Raw genomic sequence first — 14,898 nt, forward strand, 5'->3', positions numbered from 1 at the left:
CACCTCTCACGCATGACTGTGGCCCTCACCTTCAAAATCCCTAGTGGCTCTCCCTTTTCAATAGGGCCTTAAACTGGGTCAGTCTAGTTCAAACCCCTGCTGAGAATTTGCATTTCTAACAAGTTCCCAGGTGATACTAATGCTGATGACTAGGGACCAATTCTGAGAACTACTAGTAGAGCAGTGGGCCTCAAAACTTAATAAGAGTCACCTAGACATCTTACTCAACCATAGATTCTCATTCAGTATATCTGGGGGTGGAAATACAAATTCTCAGCAGGGGTTTGAAGCCCTGCTTTTCAATTATGGTAGTTGCATAGCTGAAGTGAAATGTGGGTCTTGGGAATCAAATCGTGAAAGGATGTCAGGTATCTTCTATAGTTTTATCATTACTCATTTTTACTGATAGAAGGATGAGATCATGTTTACTGCCTAGAATGTAATGTAACTTAAACTAGTTTTTAGGTTAAAAAAAAAAAGAAAGCTAAGCATGTAAAAACATCATGTTGCTAGCAAATTTGTGAACAATTTTTTAAAATGTCTTCACACTTTTATATATTAGACAATTATTTAGTCATGGTAGTTAATATTATATTATATATATATATCAAATAATATAGTTTTAAAATGAACTTTTACTCTTTCAAAAATAGAACTAAAATAACAACTATTGTTCTGTACAGTCATCTGGAGCAAAGGAGAAAAAAAGAAACCAAAGACTCAAAGAAGACTAATAGCTCTCACAAGCCATGGCCTCACCCATCCTGAGACCAGAAGAACTAGTTGGTGCCCAGCTACCACTAACAATGTTCTGACGAGGAACATAACAGATGGTCACAGATAGAAAGGGAGAAAAATGTAGAAAAAGCCTTTAATTCTTAAAAAAGACCAGACTTATTGGACCAGTAGAGACTAGGGGAACCCGCGAGACTATCGTCCTGAGATACTCTTTTAAGATTTAGAACTGAACATACTTTAGTGGTCACCTTTCAGTCAAATAATAGACTGGCTCATAAATTAAATATCACCCATAAGTATTGTTCTTCTTTTAAATAATCATCTTTATGAGACAAACGGTCAATATTTACCCTAAAGCAAAGATGAGAAGGTAAGCGGGAGGGGAACAGGAAAGCCAGATTAATGGAAGGAGAACAAGCAGAATGATAATAATGAGAATCCTGACACAGTGTGAAAAATGTAACCAATGACACTGACACTGATCAATATGTATATAAATTGTTGAAGTGGAACCTAATTTGCTATGTAAACTTTCACCAAAAATACAATAAAAAAAGAATCGAAATAACTCAAAATAGAACTTACTATGAGATAACATACTGTCTTTATGAGTGACTTTTCTCAATGACTAATAATATCAACTATTATGATTTATAGTTAAGGACTTATGTAATTAGCAACCGAAGAAGAGACACCTTTCTGCCTCTGCTCTTATATTCTTAGTTCATAAGTATTTTCTAATATCTATATGAAAAGCATGACTTTCAACACTGCTATGAACATGAAAGGATATAAGAAATGGTCGCTGGCACCGGGAAATGAACCTAAACATACTTCCTTCTTTCTTGCTTATTTCTCATTTTCCACTACAGGCATATATCCTAGTTTGTACAATAGAAAAATTTTCTAAAAGAAAGATAACTGTAAGTATATTTTTAATTAAATCCCTATAATCGGCCCTAATTTATTGGTTTTAAAACTAGATTTCTGTTTTATACATTTTTGTTGGGTTATACCTAATTTACTATTTTATAACTGAAGTTCTCATCAACATTTTGAGATCATCTGCAATGCTTGCCAGATCAAGATTTGTATATCCTGGAAACCTAGAATCACCAACTGAATTTATTAGCTAATCCATCTTCATACACACCTGACTATAATGTTAACCATGTGTCGAAAAGTAGCTATGGGTGGTTAGGCATTTTCCACAGATGGCCAGTAGAGGGAGAAGGTGGCTTTTGTACTATCCCATTCCTTCCCTACTCAGAACTGACACTGACATATCTACAACATATGATGATGATTTAGATAAGCACATAGGTGGGTAAAATGGAATAAGACTAATGACAACAGAATTTATTTCCTATTTTAAGAATCACCTAGAGTGACAAAGGTCATTGCAAACGAAGTGCAAATTATTACATAAATGTACTTGTGACCCTAGCATTAAACTGATGTCAAAATCTTAGCAAAAATAATTTGACTATGATTTTAAAAAGATGTAAACAGCTTTAAACCATGATTTCTCAATAGGAATGCTACTGTCATCATAGTACATGCTATGAGAAACTGAATCAGGAGGAAAAGCAATGGGAAATTATATACTTTAGACCTTCTCAGTAAGGTGCCTCAGTATGGTATTGAATGGGGGAGGGGGGGGATTCAAGTTAACTGATACATAGCACACTTATAAAATAATACCTAGGTTTTTAGCACTGGAATTGTCCATGTGTTATCCAAATATGAATATTTATATCATTATGTTTTCTAAGAATCTTAGCCCAGTTTTGTACGTTAATAGATTGAACTACAAAGTTTCAGGAGCCACTTCTTTATCCCCTTAAAATTATCTCTGTACATTCTTTGCATCCTCTATTCGGATAGTATAATTTTTCAGAAATTCAATTCTACAGTATGTATTTTATGAAGTATCTACTATGTACTCAGTATTTTGCTAGGTTCTATGAGGAATTCAAACATAGTATTAGATGTAATTTCTTTGATTCAAGACGAATTTAGTTGAGGAGTCAATTCTATAGAAGTATGCGGACTCTAGCGATCAAGTAGGAAAACAAATGAAGTTGTAGGATTTGGATGGAAATCAGTGGGCAATGACAGATGGTAAACGGTTTTCCACGCAAAGACAACATAAGCATAGTCCCGATGATAGAACTGAGCAGACAATATCATCGGCAAAGAAAAAACGCCTTGAATTGGGGATGGTACTGGGAAATAGTGGAAACTAAAGTTACGTAATTAGATGGGTTGAGACTTGAAAATGAGGTAGATGAGTTTTATGTAGGGTATAGCAACTTGAGTATAATGTAAAACAGGCTTGGACTAAGGAGTCAGTAGAAAAGAGACATAGGTCACAAATAGATGTGTAAAGTGTACATTTTTAAGCTACAAGGTCTAAGTTTTGAGAAAAAAATAAGTAGTTCACATGACGATTAAGAGCAGACTTTGAACCAATGTTTCCTGTGTGCAAATCCTAGGTCCACCACTTACTAGTTGCAGGACTTGGGATAAGTTACTTAATGTTTCTGTGGCTCAATCATCTGTAAAATGGTACTAAAATAAATAATACCCACATCATAAGTTAGGCAGGTATTACTGAGTTAATATCAAGATTAAACAAGTTCATATATATAAATTGTTAAGAATAGTCCTTGGCTCATAGTAAGTGCTCGGAAGGTGTTGGCTATCATTGTTTACATAACTCACCATTCTCTTCGTTTGAGCCCAGTGACTTCAAGTTTTGCACACTGTCAACTGCCTTCTCTTCATCGCTTGTATTATATACCGTAACGTGTGGTCTTCTGTAAGATATGGTATTGTATGTTATATCTATTGATACCAGTTCAAACACACACACACACGATGAGAGAAAAGGCAGTAATTTCCAAAGACAGATGGACCGAAGTAATCATCTCTTTCTGCCAAATACCGGAAATTTAATAGCAAAGAAAAAGTACAACTGAGAGGAAATGCTGCTATGAAACATTAGCTTTCATATTATGGTCCTTTTACAAAGAAAGATTTAAGAAGCTTGGTAAAATGGACACTTTTCCAAAACAGTGTCTTTATAAACAGGATGTAGACTGACCTCACTGATGTCTTTCCTGGGAGTGGAACAGTTTATTGGAGACAATCCCATGAAAATTAGTGCAAAACTTTGATGAAGATGGTTTATTTTGCCTCATTGATTTCAACTTTATTCATAGTGTGGCATTTCAAACATAATCTACGGGGACTATACTACATCTTCTAATTTCTATGATCAAGAATAGGTGTCACATGCATCCCGGCTTGCTCTTAGATGACTTATGGAGCACTTAGTGGAAAGTGCATTCCCTGCATCATAAAGTTGACTATAAAAATACCATATTCTTTTTTTAATAAGCAGAATAGCTTTTGTACACCAGTCATTGAACATCCAGGAGGACCATGTGGTGAAATTGAAAAGTAAACATATTTCATTTAGGTCAGATAGGTAATAGGCAAAAAGTAAATGAACAAAAAAATAAAACTAAGTTTTGAGTCATATAATTTAACTACACGTTTTGGTTTATATGACACAGGGAATTAAGACTGTTGAAATTTATTTTATTTAAGCACAATTAGATATTAACATATCTAAACACAAATAAATACTTTTTTAATAAACATTTTTATAGTGAGATGGTAAAAGGGTTGGAGTCTAAAATCAAAGGGCTGGTTATATTTGTGTTAAAAATACCAGATCTATATTTCAGAAGACTAGTATTAATTAAACAAACTATTACCAACACTTCTGGCACACAGGCTACTTACTGTCCATCTGTGTTTCTAGTTTCTTGTTTTTCTTCCTTGGAGTTTTGTGAGGACTCTCCAGTATCATTGCCAAGGGCTAAGTCAGGAACATTTTTCATAGTATCTATTATATCAGTAGATACAAAAGGAATATCCTGTGACTTCAGAGAAATATTTTCAGCCTTGTCTTTAGGCATTTCACTCAGTTCTTCCTTTTCATCTATCTCTTCAAGACTGTAATCAGAGCTTATTCCAGCTAAAAAAAAATGCAGAGATAATCCTAAATATTAATTTGCCTCATTCATCCTGTACAATCCTGGTAAGGAAGGAATTTTTTGAAATAATAATTGACTGGACTCTTAAATTCTGATTTAAAAGTGAAATATTTTTCTAATGGCTAATAATTATGTTAACATATAACCAGATTATCTTAGACACATACAAATCTAAAAATAATATGCTATCACTCTAAATTTTATTCAGGATAGAAACAGATTATTTAATCTCATTAACTTTAAATGGCATACTTAAGAATGTATTTTTCAATTAAATGATTTCTATGTTCTTGCAATAGCTCTAAATGCCTTCCTAAATGAAAATTAGGAAGACATGAGGTTTTGTATTATCTATAAATGTACTTATCACATTCAACTCAATAGTTATCAGTACTTATTACACGTTAGAATTGCCTGAAGCCCTTTTAAAAATATGACATTCATACCCCACACCCATTAATCTGAATCTCTGGAAGGACCAAAACATTTTAAGGCTACCCTATTGATTTTAACGTGCAATCAGGAATAAGAGCCACTGATCTACCATATTTTTGCACAATTAACATGCATGCTCTACCTTTTTTGCCAAACATGCAAATGTCCTCCATCCCCATTTTCATAAGCATTATGTGTGGGCACATTACTTTCGAAAAAATACAGTAGATGCTTAATGGATTAAATTAATAGATGTAAACAGAACAAGTATGATACAATGGAAATTAATTTTTATAACCACCCAATTAGATTCTCAAAGGCAATTTTCTTTAAAAGTTTTTGTTTTTTCCTGTATAGTACTAGAAAATGTAATGCACATATATAAGCATACATGTACACGGATATTTTTCCTTCTCTCTCTCTTTTTTGATTTAATAAAAATGAAAGCTTCCTATACCCTATTCCTACGCATTTCATCTTTTTTTCTCCCCTTACTATATCTTAAATATCATTCCATTATCTGTCTGTGTGTGTGTGTTTGTGTGTGCGCATTCGCGCGTGCATCTGTGGACACATATTCATGCGTGTGTGAGTCTTTTTGAATAGCTGTGGTCAATATTTCACTGTATAAAAATGTATTTACCATTATTCCTTAGTGCCAACAACAAATGGCCAACAGGGTAAAAGACATCCTAAGCAGGTAGGTACCCACACTTATTGTCTAGACTAACTTGGAAACCCTGGTGGCATAGTGGTTAAGAGCTATGCCTGCAAACCAAAAGGTCTGCAGTTCGATTCCACCAGGTGTTCCTTGGAAACCCTGTGGGGCAGTTCTACTCTGTCCTGTAGGGTAACTATGAGTCGTGACCAACTCAGACTCGGGGGTAACAGGTAGCTATAAAACCAAATTTAAAACAGAGAATAAGGTTCTGGAACTTCGCTTATTTAAATGTATTTAAACACTTTCATTTATATTATATAATATATAATAGCTGAACAAAGTTTAATTTTATCACAAGAGGGGAAAATGTGTTACAGCATTAGATTTTAGTGATCATCTACAAAATTTAATAAAAAGTTTAACATATTTGAAGAACATTTAAAATACTGAAAATATGTTTCTTTAATTTTATCTCTAGGTATATAGACAGAAAAGTGTGCTGTCTGTGCTCTTTAAAAAATAAAGTGGGAAATTTTAAAGGCATTTTTCTTATAAATAATAGATTCCTCAATAGAAAAATATTAAGGAGAGTTTAAATGACTTTTCAAATATACACATTTTGGCAAGTCATGTTTTATCATGAAATGTGAAATAATCACCACCATGCAAATGTATATGTTCATGCCAGCATATTGCATTTATGCAGTGTACTTTATAATTTTCAAACTATATTTGGAGAAAAATACAAGGCCATGTTGGTTTAGATGCTAATGTTATTTTATAAATGGCTTCTCGATATATATTGTTTTGGAAATTACATTAGCTGAGGTAGCATTTAACAAATTATCGATTGCTTTTTTTTTTTTATCCTTATTACTCTTTCCCATGATAAATATTTCAGAGATATAAAACTTTTAAGTAGGGTCCCTCATTGAGAAACTGGCCTCGATTAATTAAAGTGTAAACAATGAATGACATCCTTTCAAATTACTTTTCTGGAATTTTATAACTTGATAATTATATAGACATTCTTAAATATTGTAGTTTATTAGCTTGAAAAGCACACCTATTATTAAATACTCTTTAAAACGGCAATGACTTTTTAAAAATTTAATCATCCAAGGGCATTTATATAGCTTGTTTTTGCCTGGTACAGATTTTCCCAAGCTTTGAAAATATTGAATTGAGTTTGTTTTGTTTGTCTAAAGGTTCGGTTCTTAGGGATAAATTTTAGTCCTATCCCCCACTCCTTACCCCCCCCCCAAAAAAAAGCTTGGGTTGGATTTTCTCAACAATGCAACTAAATAATTTAGACAAATTTATATCACAAATACTGTTATTTCAGCTTCATAAGCACTAAAGGAAGAATATTCTACTTCAAAGAACACAGAGTGTACAAAATTTTACGGCAAATTTTTTTTTTTTTTTAAAGATTTAACAACTGCAAAGTACAATGTTGAAAACTTACAAAATCATTTGAAAGTATAATTATTTAGATTTGTTTTACACTTACTGAGTTTTATATAATTTGAATATTTTTTATTTTAATTTTTTCAATCCCTCTGAAGAGAGATAGGGAAACCCTGGTGGTGTAGTGGTTAAGAGCTATGGCTGCTAACCAAAAGGTCAGCAGTTCAAATCTACCAGGCGCTCCTTGGAAACCTTATAGGGCAGTTCTGCTCTGTCCTACAGGGTCACTATGAGTCAGAATCAACTCAACAGCAATGTTTTGTTTTGTTTTTTTCTGAAGAATGCATTGACTGAAACAAAAAATAAAATTAAATATTTATGTAAAATTCACAAAATGTAATCTATGTAAAAGAGATACGATTAAATTTTCAAAAGATGTTTTTGTAAGTTTCTAGCATCTTACTGGTGAAGTTATAACCTCCAAAGGTGCATAAAATTTCAAGTGAAAAGGGGGACACTACTATATGTTTAGGAAACGTTTTTACACAAGGGTTCAACAAGTGTCCGGATCTATAGGTAATGATGTCTTCATCTACATGAAACAAAGCATCAGCAAGGAAGGTCCCCACCACCTACATGTCAGTGATGCTACAGCTGCCTCAGGTGTTCCAGGGTGCTCAGAAACAGAGGTTTCTTCTGTCAGCATGGGCGCAGTGCACTGTTCGTGACTGGGGAGCCCAGGGCCAACGTAGGCTTCTGCCAAAGAGGTAGAATCTGTGGAAATGCACTTAGACAAAAGAGTTAAGGCAAGCAGAGGCCATGAAGCGTATGGAAGAAATCAGATTTGTTAGCTCACAATTATCCGTGCATTAAACAAGAAGAGAGGTAAAAGGGAAAAAATAAAGAGAAAAGGTAACAAGCCAACTTTGAGTAACATCCACACTTTTTTCTAACACTCATGAATCTTCTAATTTCACTTACACAGTTTAAGGGAACATTATTCAATAAATTTCCTTTATGGAACAAAACTTTGGCATTGATATTATTCTGGGTAGGAACTGAGAAAAACCATTACCAGTCTATCTTACTAATAGTATTTTTAATCACAAACAGAAGCAGGAATTTTTATATATCTCATTTTTCATATTTTATTTACATTTATTTTACATAATATATATAAAAATTCCAAACTTTTAAATACCACTTAAAGATTAAAATTCAGGAGCATTTGGCTGCTCCTGATTTTTTTCTATATTTGTGAATATAAATTATAAAAATTAGGCAGAATTATATTAAGCAATTTTCATGCCTATCAAATTATCCACATGCTAAAGTACTGGCATAGCAATATTCTTTTTTGTATGGTATTACTCATCTATTATATTCATGAATATCTACTTTAACTTCAAGAATTAAGTAATTTTATCATATTTATTCTTATAATAGCTACTAGTTATTATTGAAAACATTGCAAAAATATTAAATTAATTTTTAATAAATAAAATTTCATTTATCTGGAGAGAATTCAAAATGAGAGTCATTTAACACAAAATATTTTCATTATAATTAAAAATTTTTTACCATTAGAATAGCACATACCATGTATGTTGAATTCACACCTGGGACAACTGCTTATAAGAAATGATGCTTTACACACCTTTATGTAAGTTTTCTGCTGAACACGCAAAAGGACCTTCCTAACTATGATGTGCCATTACTCTGGCAGAGGAGGTCAATAAATGTTAACCTGACATTGCATAAGAAAAAACAGGAGACCTCATAGGGAATTTACTCAAGGCATTGTTCCAGAATTGAAATTTTGAGATCTGTCCATTTCGTACTTTCATCCCGGGTGGGAGGAATTCATTTCATGATATAAAATCTGGGAAATGAGCCTAGAGGATCTGTATCCTTTTTATATGGAGAGTTATTATAAGTGGATTAGATCCCTGATTGTAATAAAAGTTCTTCCCTTCCAGTAATTACAGGATGTAGAGTGCAGGTGTCGTACCTGGGCTGGATAAGCCTTCAGGAGAGTTTGCTTCTGAAACATTGTCTGCAGGAGCTGCTTCTACTGACTGCAGGGCTGGAAGAAAGAAAGAGCACAACTTATACGCAAGTTGCACTCTCAAATGAAACAATTCCTTACTAGTTTAATTTAGGTATTTAGTAAAGAGATGAGCCCCCATCTTGTCAAAAGTCGTTTTACTATCTAGCTTTAAAACAACTAAACTCCACTCAGATTCCCATTCCTACAGTAGGCAATCCTGGAATGGCTGTATCTTTCTGAATAAATTCACAAAGTATAACATGCTTAATTTAAGATAATGGATCTGCACAATTTATCATTTAATTTTGTTATGTGGCAGACGTTAAAAAGGCAATCAAGTGAAAATCAGGGACCACTTACAAAGTTTAAGGAAATGATTATTTAATAAAAAACGAAAAAATAACCTATATCATTTCTACTGTCTAGATTAAACAAAACCCAATGCACATTTAAAGTTAATGGGGAAAGTAACATTACCAGTCCCGTGACTATTTTCGTCACTTTGATGCAGGGGGGCTTTGGAGGGTGGGGATGGTGCTCTTCGCTTTGTCCTTCTCAAAGACGAATTCCCTAAGGATGTGCTACTGAGCTGCAGTGAGCCTGTCCTCACTATGCCCGCTCCACAGGAACCCTTTGGAAAACAAAATGACCAAACACAATTCTTTATTTAGAACTTAATACCAAACTTTAGGAAGGCACTGACTTTTATGTTAAACACATCATCTACCAAAATGGAACATAATAGTTATTCATTAAAAAAATAAACAACGAAATTGATGGAGCATCTGCCATGTACCAGGAGCTGGGCCATGGCATGGATATGTAACGAAAAACAAACTATGGTTCTTCTCAAGAAACTCAGTCTATGATGGGAGACTGACATGCAAACGATTCACTATAACGTAAAGGGCTTATAAGCAATACTAACTTTCAAAGAAAAATACGGAGAAAATACTGGAAGTATGGGCTTGAAAAGGCAAGAATATGTATACATTAAGAGAGCAGGCCTGATTCATCTCTATCTTTTTGGCACTGATATATCAACAACAAACATTTCAAAAATCTATAGGTCTAAAAATGGTACAACCACTTTGGAAATCCATCTGGCGTTATCTTAAACAGTTAGAAATAGAACTACCATACAACCCAGAAATCCCACTCCTCGGAATATACCCTAGAGATATAAGAGCCTTCACACAAACAGATATATGCACACCCATGTTTATTGCAGCTCTGTTTACAATAGCAAAAAGCTGGAAGCAACCAAGATGTCCGTCAACAGATGAATGGGTAAATAAATTGTGGTATATTCACACAATGGAATACTACGCATCGATAAAGAACAGTGATGAATCTCTGAAACATTTCATAACATGGAGGAATCTGGAAGGTATTATGCTGAGCGAAATGAGTCAGTTGCAAAAGGACAAATATTGTATAGGACCACTATTATAAGATCTTGAGATATAGAAAAAACGGAGAATACATACCTTTGTGGTTACAAAGGGGGGAGGGAGGGAGGGAGGGAGAGGGCTTTTTATTGACCAATCTGTAGATAAGAACTGCTTTGGGTGAAGGGAAAGACAACACTCAATACAAGGAAGGTCAGCCTAATTGGACTGGACTAAAAGCAAAGAGGTTTCCGGGATAAAATGAAAGCTTCAGAGGTCAGCAGAGCAGGGGCTGGGGTCTGGGGAACTTGGTTTGAGGGGACTTCTAAGTCAATGGGCAAAATAATTCTATTATGAAAACATTCTGCATCCCACTTTGAATTGTGGCGCCTGGGGTCCTAAATGCCAACAAGCGGCCATCTAAGATACATCAATTGGTCTCAACCCACCTGGAGCAAAGGCAAAGGAAGAACACCAAGGTCACACGACAACTAAGAACCCAAGAGACAGAAAGGGCCACATGAACCAGAGACCTACATTATCCTGAGACCAGAAGAACTAGTTGGTGCCCAGCCACAATCGATGTCTGCCCTGTCAGGGAACACAACAGACAACTCCTGAGGGAGCAGGAGACCAATGGGATACAGACCCCAAATTCTCATGAAAAGAACTTACCTAATGGTATGATTGAGACTAGAGGAATCCCAGAGACAATGCTCCCCAGAACGTCTGATGACAAAGGACAGGAACCATCCCCGAAGACAAATCATCAGGCATGAAAAGGACTGGTCAGTGAGGGGGGAGAGAGATGCTGATGAAGAGAGAGCTAATTAAATCAGGTGGACACTGGAGAGTGTGTTGGCAACTCTTGACTGGAGGGGGGATGGGAAGATAGAGAGAGAGGGAAGATGGCAAAATTGGCATGAAACGAGAGACTGTAAGGGCTGACTCAATAGGGGGAGAGCAAGTGGGAGAAGGGAGTAAGATGTATGTAAACCTACATGTGACAGACTGATTGGAATGGTAAATGTTCACTTGAAGCTTAATAAAAATTAATTAAAAAAAAAAATCTATAGGTCTAGCCATGGGCAAGGTCTTTTGAGGTCGCTGACTCTACAAATAGCTAATGCTCACACTCATGCATGTGACTGTCGGCAACCGTAAGACAATTCTGCCTGAGCAGGCTGGCTGGCCAGTGCTGCCTCCTGGACAACAGCCATGTCATTTTGCTCTTTCCCTTTACAACAAAACTGCTTGAAAGAGTTGTTCCTAGATTTTGTCTCCAATTTTTCTTCTCCCACTTCAGCCCTTCCAATCGTTTCCCTACTCCTGCTCCATTGAAACTATTCCTATCAAAACCACCAATGATCTCCACGTGATTAAATCAGTGGTTACGTCTCAAAATTCATTTACTGGTATTAGCAGCATTATTCAGAGTTGACCTTAAAGTATTTTTTCTCACTTCCAGGGTCCCTTCCTTTCGACAGATTGTAACTTTCTGGCTACTCAGTTTTTTCTCAATTGGTTCTGTTCTATCTCCTGACCTAACAGTGGTGTGACTCAGAGCTCATTCCTTGGATACCTTAGGATCTATGCTCACTCTTTGGTGATCTCATCTGTTCGCTTTGTTTAAATACTTATATGCTGATGAATTCCAAACTTTTGTCCCCATCCTGGACCTCTGTTCTCATCCCCACTTAATGTCTAAGGCTATCTCTAATATAACATGTCTAAAACTGAGATCCTAATAACTGCCCTTCTTCCCTCACCCCTGAAATCTTGCTCTTCTCACAGTCTTCCCTGTCTCAGCAAAAAGCAAGATATTCTTCCTTTTGTTCAGACCAATAACTTTGCAGTCACCCTCGTCTCCTCCTCTGACCCTCCATATGGAGTCTATTCTGTTGGTTCATCCTGTAAAAGATATCTGGAATCCAGCCACTTTTCAATACCTCGACTGGTACTACACAGTCCAAATCATCATTACCTCTAGCCTAGATGATTTTAAGAAACTTCTAACAGGACTACTTGCTTCCACAATGCTCTCCTACAGTACTCTTGTTTTTTATATTCATTTTGTTGCTGTTGTTGAGAATATACATAGCAAAATAAACACCAATTCAAGAGTTTCTACTTGTATGATTCAGTACATTGACTACATTCTTCGAGCTGTGCAACCATTCTCACCCTCCTTTTCTGAGCTGCTCTTCTTCCATTAACATAAACTCACTGCCCCCCTCCAAGGTTTCTGTCTAATCTTTCTAATGCTGTTGTCAATTTGACCTCCTATAGATAGTTTTTAAAAGAGTATAATGCTCAAGGCAGGCATCTTTTTTACTAATGAAGCTAAGCTATTGTTGGTTCTAGGAAGGCTTCAAGAGATATTTTTGGTTTAAGGTTTAAAGATTATCTCAGGGCAATAATTTCAGGGGTTCATCCAGCCTCCCTGGTCCACATAGTCTGGAGTGAATGAGAATCTGACATTCTTCTCCCCTACAGTACTTTCTTAACACAACAGCAAAAAGGATCCTGTTAAAACATACGTCAGACTAGTTCACTTTCGTCAAACCTATGGTCTCTCACTTGGCATAGAAAAGCCAAAGTCCTTATTAATTCCCACATAAAATGTTTAAAAAAAAAAAAAAAAAGACTAGGAAAGTTACCGCTTTCTAACCAGCGTTCCTAAACCCTATTTTTGTTTGTGTGTACTTTGGGAGTATGCTCTTAATAGTTTCCCAATAGTTCTACTCTTGCATTAGTCAAGGCTGAGTTGCCCAGTATTTTTGGGTCTGAGTTTTACATAATTGGTTAGAGGCTACAGAGGGTTTGCATGTTGGAAGGCAGCCCAGGGTAATGGTTACCAAATAAATGGGCTTTGTAGTCAACACCAAGGTTTGAACCAGGAAGCATGCCATTTATTAACTCTGTGACCTTCAGCCGCCACATCTATAAAATCAGAAAACTAACAGAGCCTGTTACTGGCTGGGGTGTGTAAATGGAATGGTGAATGTAAAATACTTCACACAATGCCTGGCATACAGTACATGCTCCATAAACATTTGCTAATATTATTACATCCAATGTGTCTATTTTACAGTATGCAAAAGTACTTTTAAATAAAATATGCAAATTATAGTTATTATTAATATAGAGGTTAGAGCAAGAGTTATGGCTAAAAGAAGGTATTTATTCTAAGATTGTGCTTTCTCTTGGGTGGTGATGGTGGTGGGGTCCTGTTAAGAGTCAGTAGTCAGTTATAATCCACCTTAAAACTTCAGGAGTGTGAAGCCTTTGCAGACCTGTATTTAGTACTACATAAGCCAAGTTCATTGTTTATCTAAAAACTGCACCTTCAAAATCACCTTAGGCAGCTTCGACATACCTTAAGAAAATTTAATAAAAGCTAAAATGTAACACCAATTTGTTCCACCTTGGTAGTGAGTGCAGGGACATGTGTTATACTACAGTGAAATCTGTGAGAGCCAGAACCCCATGGGACTACCTTGTTTTTCCGGTCTTGCAAGTTTTCCACCTTTGACAGGGTGCAGTCTTACCACTTTTCCATCACTCCTTTTAGTGGAAAATATTTGACCTTTCCTTCTCTGACGGAGTCCCACCTTATACAGGATCCGGCTTTCACAGGTTTTACGGTATATAACTTGAAAATATATAATAAACAAATATAAAGTGAAGAATTAAGGTTAAAGGACTGCCCAGAACTATCTTTAGATTTTGCCACCAAACTTCATTTCCTATGGTCAAGTTATCACTGAATTTTTATAAAGGAGTCAGGAGATTAAATTATTTTAAAGTCCAAAGGGTTAACAAAACAAGAACACAGAAGTTTCTTCTTACTTAGGGAAGAAATGTTTTGGTTAATGATTAGACATGTTCAATTATTTTCTTTAGTTATACAGTCACTGATAAGTCTGCCTGCCCGTAGAGAAAACTGGCTTTTAACAGGAATGCACATCACCAAATTTTACAGCCTGTGAAAAGGAGAATGCTGCAAGAGGAAACTGAATATGCCAGCAGAAGTGACAAGGTCAAGTGGAAAACAATGCCAGAGAGTTAATCCCCCAGAATTCACACCCAGATCAGAATTCAACAGTTAACAAAGGAACTAAATTTAGTTGAAAACAGAAT

At 35.5% G+C, this 14,898-nt stretch overlaps 1 protein-coding gene across 7 annotated transcripts in view; it reads right to left on the minus strand.

Moving 5' to 3' along the window:
- Window positions 1-14,898, minus strand: part of COBLL1 (cordon-bleu WH2 repeat protein like 1) — a 183,517-nt gene that overhangs the window by 15,084 nt on the left and 153,535 nt on the right. For 5 of the 7 annotated variants that reach the window (XM_049887327.1, XM_049887325.1, XM_049887329.1 and 2 more), the window contains 5 exons: window positions 9,842-9,995; window positions 9,326-9,400; window positions 7,951-8,088; window positions 4,555-4,789; window positions 3,466-3,560 (listed from right to left, as the gene is read on the minus strand). In XM_049887327.1, the coding sequence (XP_049743284.1) occupies window positions 3,466-3,560; window positions 4,555-4,789; window positions 7,951-8,088; window positions 9,326-9,400; window positions 9,842-9,995 (697 nt within the window). The remainder of the gene's footprint in view (window positions 1-3,465; window positions 3,561-4,554; window positions 4,790-7,950; window positions 8,089-9,325; window positions 9,401-9,841; window positions 9,996-14,898) is intronic. The other 2 variants (XM_049887328.1, XM_049887326.1) reach the window with 1 other exon arrangement.

The sequence above is a fragment of the Elephas maximus genome, chromosome 6, assembly GCF_024166365.1.
Source record: "Elephas maximus indicus isolate mEleMax1 chromosome 6, mEleMax1 primary haplotype, whole genome shotgun sequence".
Classification (NCBI taxonomy): domain Eukaryota; kingdom Metazoa; phylum Chordata; class Mammalia; order Proboscidea; family Elephantidae; genus Elephas; species Elephas maximus.